Source organism: Zosterops lateralis, assembly GCF_965231275.1.
Source record: "Zosterops lateralis genome assembly, chromosome: 19".
Classification (NCBI taxonomy): Eukaryota; Metazoa; Chordata; class Aves; order Passeriformes; family Zosteropidae; genus Zosterops; species Zosterops lateralis.
In genome coordinates, this window is record NC_139779.1 from 1,549,009 (window position 1) to 1,567,861 (window position 18,853).

Here is an 18,853-nt window from a genome sequence, read left to right on the forward strand (position 1 = left end):
ACATGGGCCCTGTCTCTTCCCTGCCTGTTTTTGTGTCACATCAGCTTGGGGTGGCTGGGGAGGGAGAGGGGGCTCTGCTGGGGCTGGTCCTGGCAGTGTGGTGTCGATGGTTTTTGTGTGTGGATGCCCTGGGAGACAGAGCTGGGCATCCTCCCTGGTGCTGCTCCCCTGCCCATCCCTCTGGCAGCCACCCTGCAGCAGCAAATCTGGAGGAAAATACAGAAAATGTTTAAAATCCCTCCCAACCTGTTCTGAGATTCTCTGATTTTCCACGGTCAAGACCATCAGTACCAAAATCTGGTCGATGGCAGGTGGATACATTGATTTACCATTCAAAATCTGGGTTTTGGGCAGGTTGATTTACCATCCAAAATCCCTGTTTGATTTATTCTGTTTAATTTTTAAAGGGGGAACGTGCTCATTTTTGGAATAAATTTTGCTTTGAGAGCTGTGACCTCTCTGGAACTCTGCAGCTTCATGCCACAGTTGGCCACCACTCTGCTCCCCTGCCCATCCCTCTGGTAGTCACCCTGCCCACCTGGAGCCACCCTGCACAATCAAATCTGGAGGAAAATACAGAAAATGTTTAAAATCCCTCCCAACCTGTTCTAGGATTCTCTGATTTTTCACGGTCGAGACCATCAGTACCAAAATCTGGTGGATGGCTGGTGGATACATTGATTTACCATTCAAAATCTGGGTTTTGGGCAGGTTGATTTACCATTCAAAATCCAGGTTTTGGTTTATTCTGTTTAATTTTTAGAGGGGGAACGTGCTCATTTTTGGAATAAATTTTGCTTTGAGAGCTGTGACCTCCCTGGAACTCTGCAGCCTCGTGCCACAGTTGGCCACCACTCTGCTCCTGTCTGTCTGTCTGTCTGTCTGTCTGTCTGTGCTGGGTGTTTGTTTGGCTGTGCAAGGGCAGGATGGGAACTCTGTGTGTCTCACCTGTTTGCAGGCTGGGAGGAATACCTGTAGGAGTTGTTGCTGTGGAAACGAGGTCGGTGGAGCTCAGCATTCCTGCAGATCCTGCAAACCTGGACTCGGAGGCCAAGGTGGGTGAGCTGTCTGTGTGTTCCTGCCCCTGTTTGTCCCTGTGCAGGTGGGATTTTTTCCTCTCCCTAAATTCAGCCCTTCAGCCCTTCCCAGCCCTGGAGGGCTGGGAGTGCCTGGCAGCTGCTGGGACAGTGTTCTGTGACCATTTCCAGCATTCCTGCTTCCCTCAGGACTAAGGGAGGGACAGGCAGGAATTAGGGTCCCAAAAATCACCTCCCTGCCCTCTTGCTGTGGTTGGAATGTTCCACAACCTTCCTGCTCTGATATTTTCTTGTTCCCCTTCCTGATTTCACAGCTCTGGCCCTGCCCCATCTCTCCAGGTCTTTCTCCTCTCCCTGTCCTTTTCTTTCTCTCCTCCTTCCCCTCCTTACAGCATCAGGCTGTCCATAAACTCTCTTTTCTTGGCTGAATTAATGGGAATGCTGCTGTTGATGTTGGTGACAAAAGGATTGTCCCAATTTTCCCATGGCCAAGCAGATCCCACCCATTTCACTGGCCACTTTCCTCATTGTTTATCCCACATCACACCTCCTGATGATTTTTTTTCTACATTTTAACTCTTCCATTAAGGTGTTTCAAAGCCTAACAGTGGATTTTTTTTTCTTCCCACCAGATAATCCAGCAGGCTGGGCAGGTGTGGTTCCCTGACTCTGCCTTCAAAACAGCCCAGGCAATCAAGGACTTCAACAGGGAAGGGCTGCCCTTGATGGTCTTTGCAAACTGGAGAGGCTTTTCTGGGGGAATGAAAGGTAAAAAAACACTTTGGAGCTGTCCTGGGGGTGGTTTTGGCTCAGCCTTGGCTGCTCAGGGCACCACAGAGTGTTAAGTGCCAGGGATGTGAGATTGATACTGGGAAATTGGGAGGAAAAGATGAGATCAGGGCCCTTTAGCTGTGTGAGAGAAGTTCCAGGGGCACTGAGCTGGTGGAAGTTCTCAGAGGCTGCTGAGCTCTGCTGGCTCCTCAGTTGGGCACAGGGCAAAGCCTTGGAGATGCCAAGGTGGGAGAAGTGGCAAAAGGAGGCAAAATTCTTCCCTCTGGAAAACACCTCTTGCCTTTGGGGGTGGATTCTCCTCCCTGTGCTGCCACTCCTCTCCCTACACAAGTTCCTTTCCCAGCCACACAACTCGCTAGGAAAGTTGTTGATGTAATTTTACCTTGTTTATTTACCTTATTCACTCCTTAAATATCATTTTTTACCTTTAAAATGTCAGATCTAGCCTCGCTGGGCTCCTCAGAAAAAGAGTTTTACCTTTGGAGTTGGCTGGAAAAGGCAGCCAGGAGGATGTTAATATTTATCTTGCATATCTTGAGTTATTCCAGCTGGCAGGAGGAGGAGGAGGAGGAGGAGGAGGGAAGGACAGAGCCATTGCAGTTTGCTCCTTGCATTTTCCAGCCTCCTGCTTGCTGCTGGTGTCTCTTGACACTCTGGGTGTCCCTCGGGGAGTTGTTTGCAGTTTTGGTTTCAGCTCTGGCTGGGGATTATGCAGGGAGGGAAAATAAACAATTATGCCACCCCTCAGTGCACACAAACACACTGCCAGGAGCCGACTGCACTGTGGGTAAAATGACTCCAAAATTGTGTGTAATGAGTAGGAAAAGATTAGAGACAGCTCTTGCTATGCTGAAAATTGACATTAGTGAAGGGGGGGAGGAAGGAAGGAAAAAAAAATATAAAAAAGAGGGGAAAAAATTAAACCCCCTCTTTCCTCCTCTGCCTGGGAGGTCTAATTCCTGCTGTAAAATAAATAAATAACACTCTAAATAAAGGCAGCTCGTGCTGCTGCTGGTGGTGGTGCTGGGTTTCCTCTCTCCGTGGCCAGAAGGCTCCTGAGCATAATGTGAAATTAAATTATGAAAAACTGGCTGGAATATTCCAGTGGAGGAGCCATTTGGCAGGGTGGGGGTGGGTTTATTTGGTGACCCACGACGGGGAGACACCCAAGCGTGAAATTCCCTGGAAATTACCACCAGGGTCCTGGGCTCTGCAGGGAGGGTCTGAACACATGCAAATCCCCCTGTTCACTTCAGGAGGATCGTGCTTTCCTTCTCCCTTTTTTTGGCCGGGACAGATTAGAAATAACAATAATAAAATGATTCAGTGAAGAGGTTTGGAGCTGGGATGGGTTGATGGGGTGTCTTGGCTTGTTGTGTTTTCAGGGTCCATCTGATGTTCCAGCCAGGCTTGTGGGGGTCTATTCCAGCTGCAGAGGGCAGGGAGGGCTCTGAGTGTTGGGATTTACACACACAGGGAGATGGGGACACCTCCAGCAGGGAAGGGGACACAGCTCTGTGCCCACCCTGGGGACATCTCTGCCTTGCCAGAGATGGAGCCCCATCTGGTTTGGCTTGGGAAAGACCTAAAAATCTCATTCCAACCCCTTTCCATGGGCAGGGACACCCCTCACCAAGCCAGACTGCTCAGATTGGGCTGAGGTTTAGTTGGATACAGGAATTTTGGCTGTGAGGACCCTTTGGTGGTGGCACTCAGGGAGGAGGATGCTCCTGAGCAGATCTGACAGTGTCTCCAGCCCCAGGAGCAGCAGCAGCTCCACTGGCTTTGCTCAAGTGTTGAGTGTGCAGAGGACAACCAGCACTTGGTTTGATTTAATAACAAATATTGGGGTTTAATCAGTTGTTTAATCAGGATCCTGGGACATGCCAGGACAGTGAAATGCTGCATTGCAGAGCCCCAGAGGGAGCAGAGCCATGGGGGGGTGAGGCTCAAACTCCTGGAAAACTGATCCCAAAAGATCCATGGGCACAGAAATGCTTCCCTCACCACCTGGGAAATCAAACCCTTCCCTGGGAAACCTGGAGCTCTGAGAGAACATAAAATTCCCCCAAATTCTCTCCTCCTCCTCCTCCTCCCTCTGCCCTGTTCAAACAATTAGTGCTGCTCTTCCCTGCACTTCACCTGAGTAAAATATACACCCGTGGCAGGAGTGAAAAATGCATTGCTAATTACACAATTATTTTATTATGTAGCACTAGTAAAAAATGTCTAGTAAAGAATTAATTCAGTTAAAATAATTTGAATCAAGCAATTATTTTCTTAACACTGGAATTAGCTGAAAGTACTTCAAGTGGTTTATTACTAGCACTACATAATAAAATAATTGTATAATTAGTAATAAATTTGTCACCCCTTTTGAGTCTCTTTCTTTGCTCAGGACAAAGGGAAAGGTTGGAGTTTTGTTTGGTTCTCAGTCCTCACTGTCTCTGCTGGGATTTATATTTATTCCCAATTAAAGAGAATAAATTGTTCTTCCTTTTTGTCAGCATTTGAGACCTCTTAAATAATAACATTGAATTCCTTTTCTTGGCTGTTTGGGCAATGACCTTGGGAATGAGATGGAGAGATCCTATCAGTGGTACTAATATATATTTATATATATTTGTTTGTATAGATATATTTAAAGTACTAAAGAATGTGTATATTTAAAATACAAAGAGTTAATTGCCTAATTATATCCCTATTAATGCTTAACACTAAAATGAGGGTTAAATGACAAAGGGACCTTGGCTGGAGTCTCTTTCTTCCCCAGAAATGAGGGACAGAAGGATTTTTAGGTGAATAAAAGTGTCTCAATGTTTTCAGACAGGTGGGAAGTACATAAATGCAGCTCCTTAAGTTTCTCTGTACTGGTATTTTAACAGCCAGAAAAAAATGAGGCAAACTGGAAGGTCTAAACAAAAAAAACCCCAGTGATGGAGGGAGTTGGAAGGGAGAGGAGGGATGGATTCCTGTAATGATTAAAGAAAACCTCACTGAAAATCCTGCTGTCTGTGCTGAGCCTGAAGGATGCAGACTTTGTCTAGGGTGGTACAAGGGGAAAAACATGGAATTAATGGGGAGGGAGGGGAAGTTTGGCCGAGTTCTGGGGGGAATCTCATCTCTCTGGCTCTGGAAATGCCCCTAAAGAAGCAGCAGATTTATTGTTTGGGGTTTCTAAATGGGAGCTTTCAAAAGCACTGTGGAGGAAATGGCCCTGTGTGAACAAAGAGGAGGGCTAGATGAGCCTAATAACTATTTTTCATTTCTTCTATTTTGATTTAATACTTCTAGATATAATTATATGTAACAAAATATATATATTCAAGAGTGCCCGTTTCCATTACAAACTGCATCCATTAGAAACTATATCATCTCATAGAAATTCTTCTGCCTTCTCTCCTTCTCTTCTATTTAAATCACCTTTGGGGCTGATATTTTCAACGTACTGTCTTTACACAGCGGAGTTGTTCTTATTAATTTTGAGCAAAATGCCTTAAACAAATTTTAATGGAGGAAGAGCAGAGTGCTGTTCCCCATCCCTCCCCACACACATTTTTATGAAGATCTGGCAAAGCTCTGCTGCCCTTAGGTGTGTTTTATTTCACATTACATGAGTTGTGGGAGAGGTCCAGGGTAGTCAGTCTGAAATTGGGTAAGACAAGACATACCCAGCCTGAGTTCCCAAATTGTGGGGATGGGGAGTCAGGGATGGATCATCCCCAGGGCACCTGGAAAGTCTCCAGACTGGATTTCCAAAGGAGGTCTCATGGCTGGACTGGTGTGGGAGCATCCTGCAGGCTGGAGAGGGGCTTTTTTCCCCAAGGTGGGCAGTGACAGGACAGGGGGAATGGCCTTAACCTGGAGGAGGGTGGATTGAGATGGGATATCAGGAGGAAAATCTTCCCTATGAAGGTGCTGGCTCCTCTGGGAACCTGAGGCTGCCCCAGCCTTGGGAGTGTCCAAGGTTGGGGCAGGGATGAGCTGTGACTGCAGGCTGTGTGTCCTTGGCCCAGCTCTGCCTGACCTGTGTCCTTGTCCCCAGCTGTGTGTCCTTGTCCCCAACCATGTAGGACCAGCTCTGTGTCCTTGTCCCAGCCCTGTCTGACCAGCTCTGTGTCCTTGTCCCAGCTGTGTGTTCTTGCCTCCAACTGTGTAGGACCAGCTCTGTGTCTGACCTGTGTCCTTGTCCAGCCGTGTCTGACCTGTGTCCTTGTCCCCAGCCATGTCTGACTTGTGTCCTTGTCCCAGCTTTGTGTCCTTCCTTAGCCCTAACCTGTCTCCTTGTCCCAGCCCTGTCTGACCAGCTCTGTGTGCTAGTCCCACCTCTGTGTCCTTGTCCAGCCATGTCTGACCATCTCTATGTCCTTCCCCAGCCCTGTCTGACCGTCTCTGTGTCCCTCCCCAGACATGTATGACCAGGTTCTCAAGTTTGGTGCCTACATCGTGGACGGGCTGCGGGAGTACCGGCAGCCGGTGATGATCTACATCCCTCCCCAGGGCGAGCTGCGCGGGGGCTCCTGGGTGGTCATCGACCCCACCATCAACCCCCGCCACATGGAGATGTATGCTGACAGGGAGAGCAGGTACAGACCCCTCTGCCTGCCTGGGAACACTGGCTGGGACTGCCTGGGCTGCTCCCTGTGGCCTGGGATGGTTTGTTTCCATGGGGCTGGAGCTAAAAATTCTCCCTTTCCTTTGTCTCCCTCCCCATTCTCTTCTCACACACTTTCCAGCCAACCTTGAACCATTCTCGAACCTTTCCAGCTAACCTTGAACCAGTTTTGTGTCTGCTGACCTGGAAATCAGGTGCACCAAGTGCCTTTTTTTGTTTCCTTTCCCCAGAGGAGGGATCCTGGAGCCCGAGGGGACGGTGGAGATCCGGTTCCGCAGGAAGGACCTGGTGAAGACCATGCGCAGGGTGGACCCCGTGTACATCAGCCTGGCCGAGCGTCTTGGTATGTGTGACACCCTCACAGGGGTCACTGCCACCTGGGGGACCCTCTGAGGGCCACTGGGGCTTTGGATCAGAGTAATTTCTATTTTTATTTACTGTTGTTTGACTTGGGAAGAAAACCAGACGAGACCACTGCATGTGTTTACATAGGAGATGATACTCATGCATGCTCAGCTTACCCAGGGTGTGTAATATGTGTTTTTTTGAGCTGATTTCTCTTTCCTATCATATTTTATCCCACATCAGACCCTCACTGCACATGCCTGGGTCTGATTTCCAGCTCAGCTCACTGAAGGTTTGTGAGCCAAACCTTTCAGCAGCATTGTTTAATGTAAAGAAGGGTTTGACCAAAGACATTTTGGGCTGTCACTGAGTGTCTGGGGCAGTTTGCAGTAATGATATCCATATGTCCTTCATTTTCAAGGGAATGAGGAGTGTTGTCCATGTCTCTGTAAGCAGAGGGGCTGTGCATGGCCAGGGTTGTGTTATTACCACCCCGAGTGATCCCAGTGTACACTCAACATCCCAAAATACAGAGTGTTCAGCAAAATGCACTTAATATCAGATATGTTCTCTCTCGGGGGAATAGGCTCTTTAAAGAGTTCTTTACTGGCTCTTACTATAAGAGTATAATCTTACAGAGCCTCCTTTTACCTCCAGAATTGACTACATTTCAGTGGAGGGAGAAGTGTGCCATGTGGGTATGGCTTGAATTTATAAAGCCTTTTGGGATCCTTCAGGAGGAAAAGTGTTCTGCAAATGACTGATAAATCCTGGCTATTGCTGCAGTTACATTTTATTATTTGGCTTTTTTTAAAAAAAATTATGGCAGGGCAACAATTTATATACAAAACAGCTCTCCTGATATGCCTGGGGAAAAGAATAATAATGGGTGAAGGGTGAGGGGATGCCCTGGGATAGTGGAAGGTGTCCCTGCCCATGAAATGATCTTTAAAGTTCTTTTCAGCTGAATTAATTCTGTTATTCTGTGACTTTAGTCCCAGTTTTAAAGTCTGCAGTTGTAGCAAGGAGGTTATTTTCAGAAAACCTCACTTTTGGCCTCTGTCAGTGACCTGAGAGTGTCCCTTGAGGAGCAGAGGGGCAGTGACCACCCCAAATCATGGGGACCCAGCTCAGAGTCCTAAAAAGGGGCAGTGACCACCCCAAATCATGGGGACCCAGCTCAGAGTCCTAAAAAAAGCTCTCTGGGGGTGTTCAGTGGAGTTCCCCAGGCAGGCAGGACCCCCAGCTCCCCCCTCCAAGGGGGTCTGTCAGACAGGGAGAGCAGGAATCTGCAGGGAAGGAGGAGGAGGAATCAGATGTGTGCTTAGGGAGGGGAATGTGCTGAGCACTCAGCTCAGATGGATGGCCCTGCAGGGCACTGCTGCTGCTGCTGGGAGTGTTTCCTTTCCCTTCTCCTCCCCAAACCAAGCCTGTGGCCTGGGGATAAATCCATCCCCAGGAATGCTGTGCACAGGGGCTGGAGTGTGGAAATCCTGCAGGGAGAGGGAGCAGAGCATCACCTTCACTCACCTCTGTGGGTGCAGGACACCCTTGAATCCTTGTGGAACACTGAAAAAAACCCCAAAAAACCACAAGGGGAAAGATGGGACAGAATTTTGTACCAACAACCTCAAAACCCCAGTGCCTTTCAAGGAGGAGGAGGAGGAGGCAGGAGCCTGGTCTGGGTTTTTTTTTTTCCCCCCTCTTCCTCTACAGGGTAATTACTCCCAGCAAACTCCATACACTTTAATTAAAATGACTGCAACACAAGAGCAAGTCACTTACAACTGTACATAGGCAGAGCTCTAAAAGCTTCACTCACTGATAAGCATCTCCCCGAGATGGATTGTAATTGCTCCCAGCATCTCGCTATCATTGCCACTTGTTTTGGCACTGATTCCGTGCCAGAGCAGGAAAAACCAAGATTGCAGGACACACACTTGAATTGCATAATTTTTTTTTTTTTTTTTCTGGTTTTCTTTCTGGCCAATTTAAAATTTGTCAAAGTCGGTCTTCTTCTGGATCACTGCCCTTTGATATTTCGCGCACTCCATTTGCCACAAACAAGCCGCAGGGCCGCAGTTCATGCTGACTCCAGCAGAAGCAGAGAAAGCTCCATTTATCTTACACTGCCTGCTGAATTCTTACTCATTAGCTGGGGGTTCACTGCCTCTCTTTAACCCCTGAGTGGCTGTCATCCCTCCCCAGAGCTCTGCAGAGCAGCACCAAGGGAGATGCTCCCCCACGAGCCCACGCCGGGGTTGGACTTGGGGAGAGCAGGGGGAGGCTTGGCAGATATTGAATCATTTGACATAAATCTGTTCATTATCAATTCTCCAGCACCGTTGCTGAAATGTTGATTAGACCCGTGGTTTATTAAAGTGTCACTCAAGAGTTGTTGGGTTGTTCCAGCAGAGAGGGCAAGGGGGGGAGAGAGGGGGTGGCCCTTATCCTGCCCCAGAGAACATTCCCACATGGAATGGGTGTGCAGGGATCACCCAGAAATCCCAGAGTTCTGCACAGGAAAGGTGCAGCCCACAAACCTTGGGCCAGAGTTGAAAATACAGAGATTCAGATTTATTTATTCATTACAATTGCATTAAACGATGCACAGAGAGAGAGGGGGTGGCCCTTATCCTGCCCCAGAGCACATTCCCACATGGAATGGGTGTGCAGGGATCACCCAGAAATCCCAGAGTTCTGCACAGGAAAGGTGCAGCCCACAAGCTTTGGGCCAGAGTTGAAAATACAGAGATTCAGATTTATTTATTTATTACAATTACATTAAACGATGCAGGGGGATTGAGTCGGCGGCCCTCATCCTGCCCCAGAGAACATTCCCACATGGAATGGGTGTGCAGGGATCACCCAGAAATCCCAAAGTTCTGCATAGGAAAGGTGCAGCCCACAAGCTTTGGGCCAGAGTTGAAAATTCAGAGATTCAGATTTATTTATTTATTACAATTACATTAAACGATGCAGGGGGAGAGAGGGGGTGGCCCTTATCCTGCCCCAGAGAACATTCCCACATGGAATGGGTGTGCAGGGATCACCCAGAAATCCCAAAGTTCTGCATAGGAAAGGTGCAGCCCACAAGCTTTGGGCCAGAGTTGAAAATTCAGAGATTCAGTTGTATTTATTTATTATAATTACACTAAACCACATAGGGATGGAGTAAAAATAAGATTGTGTGCCTTGTGTCAGAAGTGCAGGGAAATGGGTCAGAAATGGGGTGGGATATGAGTGAAATGAATGGCAGAATAGCTCCAGCTATTGCATTTCCATGTTTCTTGTAGGAAAAGTGCAGCATCCCCTCCTCACCTGCTGTGTGTTGTGATGGTGGCAGTGTCCTCCTGGCTGTGAGCTGTTCCTGTGTGCTGGAATGCACCTCTAATTTCATTTATTTCATTTATTTCATTTCCTAGGGCAGTCAGTCTGTGCTGCTGGGGCTTGGTTCACACCTTACTTGGCTAAATAGTGTCCAAAATTGTCTTTTAAATTTCCAAATAACGAGTGAACACTCAAATATTCATCACTCAGCTCCACTTCAGCACAGCAGTTCCTCTATTAAAATAAACCTTTTAGGGTGCAGGACCAGAACTGACCCCCTCTGCCAGTTTTTCAGGAAAACCTGGGAGAAATCACTGGTTTTTTGATCCCATTTCTCAGGGGCTGTTGCATGAACACAGGTTGTAACTTTGTTTTGTGGGTGATGCTGTTTTCAGTGTGCAGGTGCTGCTGCATTTAAATTGGTGTTAATTCACAACCACAGGTCCTGCTTTTTCTCTCAGCTCCTCCAATACCCTCCCAGGAGGGCTGGGGGGAGGAAATTTTTGGAATTATGTCCCTGCACACACTTCACCTGCTGGGAAATGAGAGGGCTGGGAATCACAGGGAATTCTGTACAAGGATATTTGTGCCACGAGCATGTGTGACCTTCACTGGCTGTTCATGCTGCACCTTTCTGACATAAATCCTGCTGAATATTTAGTGAAGCAATTACAGCCCGTCTCATTTAAAGAAACAAGAGACAATCCAAAAATGCCTGTCTCTCCAGGGACGTGAGTGCCTCCCTGTGACCTTCCCTCTCCCCTCTGGAGCAGCTCCCTCCAGCTGGCCTGGGGGGGACTTGCCTGGACACCTCTGGCATTTCTGCTGCCTTTGCTGGATTTCATGGAATCTGAGATGGTTGGGATTAGAAGGAACACAAAAGCTCATCAGGGACACTTTCCACTGTCCCAGGTTGATCCCTGGCCTGGGACACTTCCAGGGATCCAGGGGCAGCCACAGCATCTCTGGAACCTGTGCCCACCCTCATAGCAGAGAAAAAAATTATGTCTGGGAACTGTTTTCCTCAAGGCAGAAGAGAAGGTGAAATTCAGGTGGGAGGCTCTTGTTGCAGGTGTGAAAATGAGGTGGGACCCCAAAGCTTCTCCTTTCCCAGAGCATCTTTTTAACTTGGTTTAGGCAGTTTTGCTACTGATTAAACAAGAGAAAAGAGTGTAGAACCAAGAGGTGCTGGGGTGTTCCCTGTCCTGGGTGGGCTCTGGAGGTGCTGGGAACAGAATTAAGATGTTTTCCAGCCCCTTCCCATCCTGGCACTCTCTGGAGCTGCAGCCCAAGGGAAAGGTGACATTTTCTGGCCCTTTGTGGCAGGTTGGGAAGGTCACAGGTGCTCCTGGTGGTGCCAGGCTCTCTCCTCACAGAATGGGGCTGGCTCACAGTGCTGCTCCTTTTGTTTCCCTATTGATCAGCAGCCAATCCATACCTAGAGGTCTATAATGTTCCTATGATTTAAACTTGAACAGTTTCATTAACTGTCAAGTACCTCCAAGAGCAAAGGAATCCCATATTTTAACTCCCCTCTCCTTGCCTGGATAAGATTTGTGAAAAGAGACTTTTTTTTTTTCTTTTAATTTTTTTTTTTTCTTGAGAAATAAATAAATAAGGCTTTCTAAAAAAAAAAAAAACAAAACACCAAAAAAACCCTGAGGCCTCAAGATCTGACTAGGAAAGAAAGAAAACCATTCCAAGATATTTAATTGTACAGGGGGCTTACGGGATTGATCGAGAGCTTAGCTTTTTACAATAGTCCAGTGAATAAGAAATGCTCCTGACAAACGATCGATGATGGGATAATCACTCTTTATCCCCCCTCCTCATTGTTACCTCCTTTCTTCCAGGAGAACAGGGTTCAGAAGTCAAAAATCTTTATAGACGCTGCTTTTAAATTAAGCAGAAAATAGACATTGACATATTTGTTAATCTCACCTAAATCATTACTGGGCCTGGCTGGGTGGACTCGGTGGCAGGGGCTGGAATTCACCAGCCTTAAGTGCTCGTGTTGCCATTAAAAACCAAAGAGTCTGGGACTCCAACATGGAGAAATACAGATAATTTTTTATTCTGAAGGTTACAAGGGGAGCTTCTCTTAATTAAAACCTTCTTAGGGTTAGGTAACATTTATATTGGTAGGCACAGGAAAAAGAAAATATTTCTGCCCTGGCAAGGAGCTTTGTTCTGGAGGAGCTGTGCCTTGGAAAAAATACAGAAATGGAGTGCTCAGGGTGTTCCCCACTTCCCTTTGGACCAGCAAACTTGGAATTTTGGTGTCTGTGGGAATGAGGCACGGAAAGAGCAGCATCATCATCCTGCAGGTGCTGCCCTTGGGATGCTGCCTCAGCTTCCAGCTGTGCTTTAGAGAATATTACACAGATTATTCTTTATATTTACAGATTATTCTTTAGAAAATATTATACAGATTAATATCTGATCTTCATGCTCAGGAGCCTGTGCTGGGATTTCCTTGCATGGATTTGTCTGATCACCCTCTGTGAGCCTGTGACAGAGAATTCCAGCCTTGGAGTCTGTGCTGGGTGAAGCTGGTCCCTTTTGAGGTTTCTGTAAACTTCTATCCAGTGGTTTAAGCTGGTTTTGTTGGCTTGGGGTGTCTCTGGGTTGTTGCAGAGCCCCTGGAGTGAGAGGCTTGGAGGAGAACTCAGTGGTGAAGGTGGTTGTGCCATGCTCTGTGTTTCCTGCACTGTTGGGACATTATTCTCTTTTAGGAGTAAATCCCGTAAATGTCACTTAATTGATGGCTCAGATGGTTGGCATTTAAATGGAACAGAGTTTCCATGGTGAAAACACCCTCTCAGAGCTCTCTGCTGAGTCTCTGTGGCACAAAATCTGGCCTGGACCACAGAGCTGTGCCGGGAGATGATGCTCCAGGGGTTTATCCTTTGGCTTTTCCAGTCCCTGCAGCGCCTGGAGCTGCCCCAGGCTCTGAGCTGTGTGTGTTTTCAGGCACCCCCGAGCTGAGCCCGGCTGACAGGAAGGAGCTGGAGGCCAAGCTGAAGGAGAGGGAGGAGTTCCTGGCCCCCATGTACCAGCAGGTGGCCATACAGTTCGCTGACCTGCACGACACCCCGGGCAGGATGCAGGAGAAAGGAGCCATAACCGTGAGTGTCCTGGGGCTTTTCTGGGCTGGGGATGGGGACAGAGACTTCCAGGAGCAGCTCTGGTGGCCCTGGTGTGACAGGGTGGGTGGCAAGTCCCTTGTGGTGGTGCCTTGGGGAGGCTGAGCTGGAACAGAGAGTGGGCAGAGCTGGAGAATAAAGTAGAGATTTATTAAAAGGCCTTTAAGATACACCTTGGGCAGGACAAGAGACTGGCCAGGGATACACCCAGGGTGGGCTAAGAATGGTCACAAAATGGACAACCAGTCTCTATTCTATTCTATTCTATTCTATTCTATTCTATTCTATTCTATTCTATTCTATTCTATTCTATTCTATTCTATTCCTATTCCTATTCCTATTCCTATTCCTATTCTATTCCTATTCTATCCCTATCTCTGCCCCTATCCCTATTTTATCCCTATCCCTATTTTATTCCTATTCTATCGCCATCCTTATCCCTATTTTATTCCTATTCTATTCCTATCCCTATCCCTATTTTATTCCTATTCGTATCCCTATTCCTATTTTATTCCTATTCCTATTCTATTCCTATTCTGTTCTGTTCCTATTCCTATTTCTGTTCTGTTTTGTTCTATTCTACTTTATTCTACTCTACTCTACTCTACTCTACTCTACTCTACTCTACTCTACTCTACTCTCTACTCAAAACCTTACATTTTTATAAGTTTTGGTCCATTTGCACCTTGAGGTTGAATTGTCCAGTCCCAGCTCCAGGCTGTGAGGTCCCATCCTTCTTGTTCCTCCCTCCAGCCCACCCTTGTTTGTGCTTTTGGGCTGAGAGTTGTCCTTGGTGTGCAGCAGGAAAAGGGTTTGTTTTGTGTCCCTGCTGTGTGCAGAGCTGAGTGACACTGACTGTGAGCTCAGAGCTGCCCCCCTGGGCACCACAGAACCTGAAAACACACGAAAATTAAAACTTCAGGCATCAGTGGGAGTGTCCATCTTCCCCTCCTGCCAGAACAAATCCCAGTTTGGGTTTCCCTTTGGGAATGGGGTGTCTATGGTGTCAGTGCTGCCCCTCACTCTTCCCCCTCCCCTCCCCTCCTGGGGCAGGACATCCTGGACTGGAAAACCTCCAGGACGTTTTTCTACTGGCGGCTGCGGCGGCTGCTGCTGGAGGAGGCGGTGAAGGGCAAGATCCACGAGGCCAACCCCGAGCTGACCGACGGGCAGATCCAGGCCATGCTGCGCCGCTGGTTCGTCGAGGTGGAGGGCACGGTCAAGGTCAGTCCTGCTGCCAGGGGATTGTCCCCAGGGCATTGTCCTCCCAGGGCATTGTCCTTCCAGGGGATTGTCCCCTGTCCTGCTGTCCCCTGGGTATTGTCCTCCCAGGGCATTGTCCCCTGCCCTGCTGCACCCCAGGGCATTGTCCCCCCAGGACTTTGTCCTTCCAGGGGATTGTCCCCTGTGCTGCTGTCCCCAGGGCATTGTCCCCCCAGGACTTTGTCCTTCCAGGGGATTGTCCCCTGTGCTGCTGTCCCCAGAGCCCCTTCCCAGGGCTGCCAGCCCTTCCTTGGGATGGACAGCAGAGACCATGGGGATTTTATTTTATTTTATTTTATTTTATTTTATTTTATTTTATTTTCAAAATTTTCAAATTTTTTATTATTTTATTTTAATTTTTATTTATTAATTTAATTTTTATTTTTTTATTGTATTTCATTTTATTTTTAATTTTTTATTATTTCGCTTATTTTGTTATTTATTTTATTAGTTTATTTAATTATTTAAATTATTTTATTGTTTATTTTACTTTATTTATTTTATTATTTATTTTATACTATTCTATTCTATTTATTTTAAAATTTTATTATTTTATTCTACTATATTCTATTCCATTTAATTCTATTCTATTCTCTTTTTATTGCGTCTAATTTTATTTATTTTGCTTAATTTATGTATTCATTAATTACATTTTACTTTGCTATTATGTTACTTTATTTAATTTTACTTCTTTTATTTTTTTGCCTTTTATTTTACTTTATGTTACTTTATTTTACTTTATTTCTTTATCTTACATTACTTTATTTATATTAATTTATATTTATGTTATATTTAATATATTATATTTAAATATTAAATATATTTATATTTATATGTTTAATATTATAATTTACTTTTTTATTTATTTTACTTTATTTTTAAAAAAATTCTATTTTACTCTACCATTTTATTTTTTAAATCTTTTTCCACCCTTTTATTTTTTAATTTATTTTTTTCCACCCTTTTATTTTTTAATTTATTATTTTTTTTTATTCTGTTTGTAAAGTCCCCAAGGCCCAGGGGTGGGGGGAACGTTCTCTGGAGGGCAGAGCCTTTCCAAGGTAGAGCCTGAGCCCTCCAAAAGCAGCTCCTGAGCTCATACATTACACCAATCAAGGAGAGTTATCTTAAGCCACAATTAATCTGCTCCCTGGCATATGTTGATAGGGAAGCATCATGCTGTTTCTTAATTAAAAGCAAACGGATTAAAAATGATTAATAAGAGTATTAAATATTCTCCTAAACTAAAAGCTTTGGGATTCTTGGGTAAATGGAGCTTTACACAGGTCTGGGCTGGGTTGTTTTTTTTTTTTTTTTCCCCTTTCCCTGGAACCTTCCTTTGTATGCAGGGAGTGTTTCCTGCATGGCAGGGAGTGAAACCCTACGAGTTTCAAATCAGAATAAGGAGGAAAAAAAACCAAAAAAAACCCAATGAAATAAGCAAAATCTCGAAGTGACATCAGCCAGGGCTGAGACAGTCAGAGATGTTGTGTGAAAGGGGATAAAATAATCCTGGGGTTTCTCTGGAGTCTGGGAACAAAATTCCTCTCTGGAAGAGGTTCCCAATGGAGCTGGGGATGCTCCTGGATCCCTGGAGTGACCAAGGCCAGGCTGGGCAGGGCTGGGAGCAGCCTGGGATAGAGGGAAGTGTCCCCTCTGCACTGCAGGGGACGGACAGGGACAGGGACAGCAGGACAGGGAACGGCCTCAGGATGGGCCAGGGGAGAACAGGTGGGATATTGGGAAGATTCCTCTGTGGAAAGGGAAATTCCTCTGTGGAAAGGAAAATTTCCCCCTGGAAAGGGAAAATTCCTCCCTGGAAAGGGCAATTCCTCCCTGGAAAGGGCAATTCCTCCCTGGAAAGGGAAATTCCCTCCCTGGAAAGGAGAATTCCTCCATGGAAAGGGAAAATTTCTCTCTGTAAAGGGCAATTCCCTCCCTGGAAAGGGCAATTTCCTCCCTGGAAGGTTAAATTCCTCCATGAAAAGGGCAGTTCTTCCATGGATAGGGAGATTCTTCCATGGAAAAGGCAATTCCTCCCTGGAAATGGAAATTCCTCCCTGGAAAGGGAAATCCCTCCATGGAAAGGACAATTTCCACCCTGGAAAGGGCAATTCCTCCCTGGAAAGGGCTGCCCAGCCTGGCCCAGCTCAGGGCAGTGCTGTGTCCCCATCCCTGCAGGGATTTAAAAGCTCTGTGGATGTGGCACTTGGGGACACGGTCAGTGCTGGGGGGGAATGGTTGGACTGGATGATCCCAGAGGTTTTCCCAGCCCTAAAGGACCCTGTGGCTCCCTGGTTGTGTGTCCCCAAGGTGTGGCAGGTGCTGGCAGCAGCAGGGGGTGCTCAGGGAGGTGCCACCACAGTGTCACCGCCCCCAGCTCATTGTCATTCTGCCTTTGACTCGGTTAGTGATAACAGAGAAGGATAGTGCACCTTTAAATGAGGAGCTTTGTGTTTAATTACCCAAATAAAATGACATAAATATGAATGAGTGCTAATGGCAGTACTTGCTTTTCCGGAAACCATTAACAAAATGATTCTTAAATGATTTGTAAAGAAAATGAGAGGAGAGGAGAGAAGGCTGTTAGGGGCTCACACACTCCTGAGTTATTACACAGCCAACTATCTAGCAAATATCAGGTGAAATGATCTTGTGAAAGGCAAAAAGGGGGTTGTGGTTGAGGGTTCTGAGATGCTCTGCCATGGCCAAGGAGCTGCTTGGCCCTGGGGCAGGCTGGAGGTGATGGGGACTCACAGGTCCCCTGATGATTTTAGGGGAGAATTCCCAGAGCAGCCAGGGAGGGGATCCCACTGCTGGATCCCCCAGATCTCAGGTCAGCCACATTCCACCAGAATTTGGGGGAGCTGATAACCAGGAAAACTGGGATTTATCTTGGGACAGCTCCTTTCCTGCAGCACCGACCAAGCACCTCCTTCCATCACATTTATAGCAGGATGCAAAGGAAATAATTAACCTTTGGGCTTGTGCTGGTTGTTGGGTGTGTTTTTGGTGATGTGTCACCCACAGCTGCCACTCCAGGAGCCGGAAAGGGCAGTGTGTGTTTTTGGGGATCCCCAGGCAGGTGTGCCACTCCAGGGACTCTGGGGTGGATGAGGGGAGTGTGCAGGGCTGGGGCACAGGCTGAGCTGTGGCATTTTGGCAGGGCTACCTGTGGGACAGCAACAAGGACCTGGTGGAGTGGCTGGAGAAGCAGCTGACGGAGGAGGAGGGCGTTCGCTCCGTGGTGGACGAGAACATCAAATACATCTCCAGGGATTATGTGCTGAAGCAGATCCGGAGGTGAGGGCAGGGAAGGGACAGGGGTGGGCTCAGGGAAGTGTCCTGAGAAAACTCTCAGCTGCTCCCAGGGCTGTGTCCTCCATTCCAACCCCCTGAATCCCCACTGGGAGCTGTGGGAAGCTCGGGAGATGCCTCCATCACCTCTGTCCTTGTCCACAGCCTGGTGCAGGCCAACCCCGAGGTTGCCATGGATTCCATCGTGCACATGACCCAGCACATCTCCCCCACGCAGCGAGCCGAGGTGGTGAGGATCCTCTCCACAGTGGACTCGTCCTCTTCCACGTAAAGAGCCTGGGTTCCCCCCCAGCCCGCCAGGAGGAGCCCGGAGCCGGGAACTGGGAATTGCCCTTTGTCTGCACCGCCACGGGAAAGGCTCAGGGAACGCTGCTGCAAGTGACAGTTTTTATTTTTATGAAATCGGACTGAGCCAGAGGAAGCTTGTTTGTCCTTTGGCCAAGGGACACGAGGAAAATGTACAAACCAACACAAGCGCCTGCGGAACTGAGTCCCCGCCGTCCTCCTGGCCCTTATTTATTGAACGGAGCGGGGCTGGGTGCTCCGGTACCGTGAGGCCTTGGTGTGGCAGGGCCCTGCAGGGACACCCCTGTCCCTTCCAGAGATAACCCTCTCCTTCCCCAGGACACCCCTGTCCTTCCTGGGACACCTCTGTCCTTGCAGAGACACCCCTGTCCTTGCAAGGACACCCCTGTCTTTCTAGATACCCCTGTCCTTGCAGGGACACCCCTGACCTTCTAGGAACACCCCTGTCCTTCAGGGACACCCTTGTCCTTGCAGGGACACCCCTGTCCTTCCAGGGACACCTCTGCTCTGGCAGGGACACCTCTGTCCTTCCCAGGAGACCCCAGTCCTTGCAGGGATGCCTCTGTCCTTGTAGGGACACCCCAGTCCTTGCAGGGACACCCCTGTCCTTGCAGGGACACCCCTGACCTTCCCGAGACACCCCTGTCCTTGTAGGGTCACCCCTGACCTTCCCAGGACACCCCTGTCCCTGCAGGGTCACC

At 47.6% G+C, this 18,853-nt stretch overlaps 1 protein-coding gene across 1 annotated transcript in view; it reads left to right on the top strand.

The window, feature by feature from the left end:
- Positions 1–18,768, top strand: part of ACACA (acetyl-CoA carboxylase alpha) — a 103,141-nt gene extending 84,373 nt beyond the window's left edge. The window contains exons 47-54 of the mRNA XM_083875298.1: positions 959–1,055; positions 1,670–1,805; positions 6,238–6,415; positions 6,675–6,787; positions 13,093–13,247; positions 14,319–14,489; positions 17,695–17,831; positions 17,991–18,768. Of these exons, the coding sequence (XP_083731424.1) occupies positions 959–1,055; positions 1,670–1,805; positions 6,238–6,415; positions 6,675–6,787; positions 13,093–13,247; positions 14,319–14,489; positions 17,695–17,831; positions 17,991–18,117 (1,114 nt within the window). The 3' untranslated portion in view covers positions 18,118–18,768. The remainder of the gene's footprint in view (positions 1–958; positions 1,056–1,669; positions 1,806–6,237; positions 6,416–6,674; positions 6,788–13,092; positions 13,248–14,318; positions 14,490–17,694; positions 17,832–17,990) is intronic.
- The last annotated feature ends 85 nt before the right edge of the window (positions 18,769–18,853 follow it).